The sequence below is a fragment of the Impatiens glandulifera genome, chromosome 6 (assembly GCF_907164915.1).
Source record: "Impatiens glandulifera chromosome 6, dImpGla2.1, whole genome shotgun sequence".
NCBI classification, from domain to species: domain Eukaryota; kingdom Viridiplantae; phylum Streptophyta; class Magnoliopsida; order Ericales; family Balsaminaceae; genus Impatiens; species Impatiens glandulifera.
Window position 1 is genome coordinate 624,013 of NC_061867.1, and position 4,176 is coordinate 628,188.

The 4,176-nt window shown below is 34.3% G+C and overlaps 1 protein-coding gene across 1 annotated transcript; it reads left to right on the top strand.

The window, feature by feature from the left end:
* The first annotated feature begins 318 nt into the window (after positions 1-318).
* LOC124941538 lies at positions 319-3,493 on the top strand. The gene is made up of 5 exons (XM_047481878.1): positions 319-514; positions 1,516-1,626; positions 1,738-1,984; positions 2,765-2,845; positions 3,094-3,493. Exons 1-5 carry the CDS (start codon positions 319-321, stop codon positions 3,491-3,493), a joined length of 1,035 nt encoding a protein of 344 aa, XP_047337834.1.
* The last annotated feature ends 683 nt before the right edge of the window (positions 3,494-4,176 follow it).

The window sequence follows — 4,176 nt, forward strand, 5'->3', positions numbered from 1 at the left end:
AGACCACAAAAATTATTTTGTTTTATGACTATTCCATATTCGTCTGCTTTATATCGAGTGATCATTTTGAAGAAATTTCAGTTATAGATAAAGGAGATTCTTGGGTTTTGTCTCTCCTGCTAAGAAATAATTTATTCTTTAGTTTCTTTTTCAAAATACCTCAATTGGTACACGCAAAAAATAGGCTAATTCAACAGATTTTTCTTCAATTTCTCGTGGAGTCAAATTCTCATCAGTACGAGTCAAAGGAATGGCCCCTTGGCCTCCGAAGTGAGAAGCAAAAATATTCTGATAAAGACGTTCCTCAGTAATATCATCATGACTCTCGAAGTCATGTGCAATGATGGTCCCACTTGGGTATTTGATATTGCATGTGATGTTCACATTATTTCAAATGTGAAGGGACTAAGAAATAGAAGACAAGTGAAGAAAGGGAAGATAGACTTGCGTGTTGGAAATGGAGCAAATGTTGATGCACTTGCCGTAGGAGTTTATAGTCTATCTTTACCTTCTGGTTTAGTGTTTGAACTGAATAATTGTTATTATATTCCTTGCATTACTAAGAATCTTATTTCGGTTGTTGTATTACATTCTAATGGTTTTGAATTTAGCATTAAAAATTGGAGTTTTCTGTTTTTAAGAATGATATTTTTTATGCGAATGCTCAAATGAGTAATGTGATCTTCATTTTGGATCTCAAATCAGAATTATATAACATAAATAACAAAAGACAAAAGTTAAATAATTTTAGTGAAGTCTACCAATGGCATTGTCGATTGGGTCACATCGGTGTTAATCGCATGAAGAAGCTCCATAAAGATGGACTTCTTAAAGACATGAATTATGAATCCATTGTTGCATGTGAATCGTGTCTAGTTGGCGAAATGACAAGGTCACCTTTCAAAGGAAAATTTGAAAGGGCTACTAGACTACTAGGCATAATACATACTGATGTATGTGGACCGATGAGCATAGAAGCTAGAGGTAGCTATAAATATTTCATCACATTTATTGATGACATGAGTAGATATGGATATGTTTACCTCATGTCACATAAATCGGAGTCCTTTGAAAAATTCAAAGAATTTTAAAATGAAGTAGAGGCTCAATGTGACAAGAAAATAAAAGTACTTCGATCTGATCGTAGTGGTGAGTATTTGAGCCACGAATTTGATCATCATTTGAAAAACTGTGGTATTGTAACACAGTTGTCAACCCCAAGAACACCACAGCTTAATGGTGTGTCTGAAATGAGAAAAAGGACTTTGTTAGACATGGTTCGATCAATGATGAGTTTTGTTAATCTTTCGGTATCCTTCTGGGGATATGCCCTTACTATCGTTATACTAACACTAAACAAGACTCCATAAAAAACTGTAGACAAAACTTCATATGAGATATGGACCGGAAAAGTTTCAAAGCTATCTTTTTTGAAAATATGGGGATGCGAAGCTTATGTAAAACATTTACAAACAGATAAACTTGCCCCAGAATCAAATAAATGTTTCTTTATAGGATATTCAAAAGGGAGTTTTGGATATTACTTCTACAATCCAAATGAGCAAAAGGTTTTTGTTGCAAAGGATAATGTCTTTTTGGAAAGAGAGTTTCTTTCTAACAAGTCAAGTGGGAGAAATATTCATCTTGAAACAATTCAAGATGATGAACAACAACAAACTCAACAACAAGATGATTCTGATAATATCGATGATGATATGATTACTTTTGATGGCCTAGGACCTCATATCATCCAAGAACCAGAACAAGAGGATCTGCAAATTGTTGTGGATCACATTCCGGATTCAGTTGTTGAACAAGTTGAACTCAATCGTAGATCGGAAAGGCAAAAGGTTATGCATGGACGTTACAATGATTTTATCTTAAATGTAAGTCTTGATGTTCTTATGTTAGAACATAATGAGCCTTCTACCTATAATCAAGCATTGATTGGTCCAGACTCCAATAAATGGCTTAAAGCCATGAGGTCCAAAATAGATTCGATGTTTGAAAATCAAGTATGGGACTTGATAGATTTGCCAAATGGGGTTAAACCCATAGGAAGAAAAATGATTTTCAAACTTAAAAATGACAAAAATGGAAATGTATCTATTTACAAGGCAAGATTAGTTGTCAATGGTTTTAGACAAATTCATGGTATTGACTATGATGAGACATTTTCACCAGTTGTTATGATTAGATCCATTAGGATAATCCTAGCTATTGCTGCATATTATGACTATGAGACATGACAAATGGATGTCAAAATAGCTTTTCTAAATGGTTTTTTTAGAAGAAGATGTGTACATGACACAACCTGAAGGTTTTGAAGATTCAAAACATGCTGGAAAAGTATGCAAACTTAAGAAGTCTATTTATGGACTTAATCAAGCATCTAGGAGTTGGAACTTTTGATTTGATGAAGAGATCAAAGAATTTGAATTCATTAGATGCGAAGAAGATCCTTGTGTTTACAAGAAGTTCAGTGGGAGTAAAGTAGAATTCTTAGTTCTGTATGTAGATGACATACTACTTATTGGGAATAACATTCTGATACTAGAGTCCGTTAAAGAATGACTGGAGAAATGTTTCTCAATGAAAGACTTAGGAAATGTCGAGTACATACTTGGGATAAAGATCTATAGAGATAGATCTAAAAGGCTACTTGGATTAAGTCAAGAAACTTATATTAATAAGAATCTTGAATGATTCAAGATGCAAGATTCTAAAAAGGGTTTTTATCCATTCAACATGGTGTATATCTTAGCAAGACGCAATGTCCTAGTACACCTGCTGAGCTTGAGAAAATGACCAAGATTTCATATGTTTCTGCTATAGGATCTATCATGTATGCCATGATATGTACACGTCCAGATGTTGCATATGCTTTGAGCATGTGTAGCAGATACCAATCAAATTCTGGATAAGTACACTAGAGTGCAACTAAGAATATCCTAAAGTACTTAAGAAAGACCAATGATGATTTCTTAGTATATGGGGGAGATGAGAAATTAATTGTGCAAGGCTATACTGATGCGAGCTTTTAGACTGACCAAGATGGTTTTGAGTCACAACCGGGTTATGTCTTAATGAAAGAGCTGTGAGCTGGAAAAGCTTTAAGCAGGATACAGTAGCAAATTCCACAACAGAAGCTGAGTACATTGCTGCTAGTGAAGCAGCAAAGGAGGCCGTTTGGATAAGAAAGTTCCTTGATGAACTCGGTGTTGTTCATAGCATTTCAAGGCCTATTAACATCTATTGTGACAACAATGGTGGCATAGCCCAGGCAAAGGAACCGAGTTCGAGCTCCAAATCCAGACACGTTATGAGGAAATATCACCTTATTTGCCACATCATCAATATGGGTGATATTAGGATGTGTAAGGTGCATACTGATAACAACATTGCAAATCCATTAACTAAACATATGTCTACACCCAAGCATGAAAGTCACACTAGGGCTAAGGGTCTTAAGCACATTGGAGAATGGCTTTGATTTTGCTTTTGTACTAATTGAGCTTTTATAAGTGTTTGACACTAGTTCTATGTTTGACTTAATAATTTTATAATATATGATATTTAATTCTTATTTATATATTGTTCTAATCAATATTGAATAATATGTCCAAATAATTCATTATTAACAAATGAGATCACCTTAAGTGTTCTGGTGAATGAAACCTCATTAAGCGAAATGAAGTTTTGAATTATTAAAAGTCTATAGTTCGAAATCATCAAATGAACATAGATGATTTTATATGTAACTATATTTTAAGTTGATTGATAGTGTCAGGTTTCATGGGCTATAGGGACATGGAGGTGTCTAGTCATTTACATATATGTGTATGGAGGATACATGTAAGACAGATCGGCTTAAGAATCTTCACAATTTGTAGAATTTTAAGTAAAACTATGCTTAGTAGATTCCTCAGACATGAATATGTTATGGTCTCTCTTGATAATTGGTATTTCTTTGACACTATTAAGCACTTCCGTAAAAGTGAGTTATAAAAACAGTTGTTGGTATTGCTAAAAATTGAGTGGGAGCGATAGTCATACAACACTGGAGAAGTTCTCCTACTTCGTGTATAACATGATACATTGGAAAGGAATGGTGTCTCGGCCACTTGAAGGGTAAGAACTGAAAATGAATGGCCATGCTCGGTTAGATTACTTGAA

What these genes read in the sequence shown, in the direction of transcription:
- LOC124941538 (XM_047481878.1), top strand. Translation starts at nt 319, where the DNA reads ATGACTCTCGAAGTCATGTGCAATGATGGTCCCACTTGGGTATTTGAT. An exon ending in TAGTCTATCTTTACCTTCTG is followed by an intron (nt 515 to 1,515) that starts GTTTAGTGTTTG and finishes GTTTCTTTATAG; the next exon opens with GATATTCAAAAGGGAGTTTT. An exon ending in GTTTCTTTCTAACAAGTCAA is followed by an intron (nt 1,627 to 1,737) that starts GTGGGAGAAATA and finishes TTGATGGCCTAG; the next exon opens with GACCTCATATCATCCAAGAA.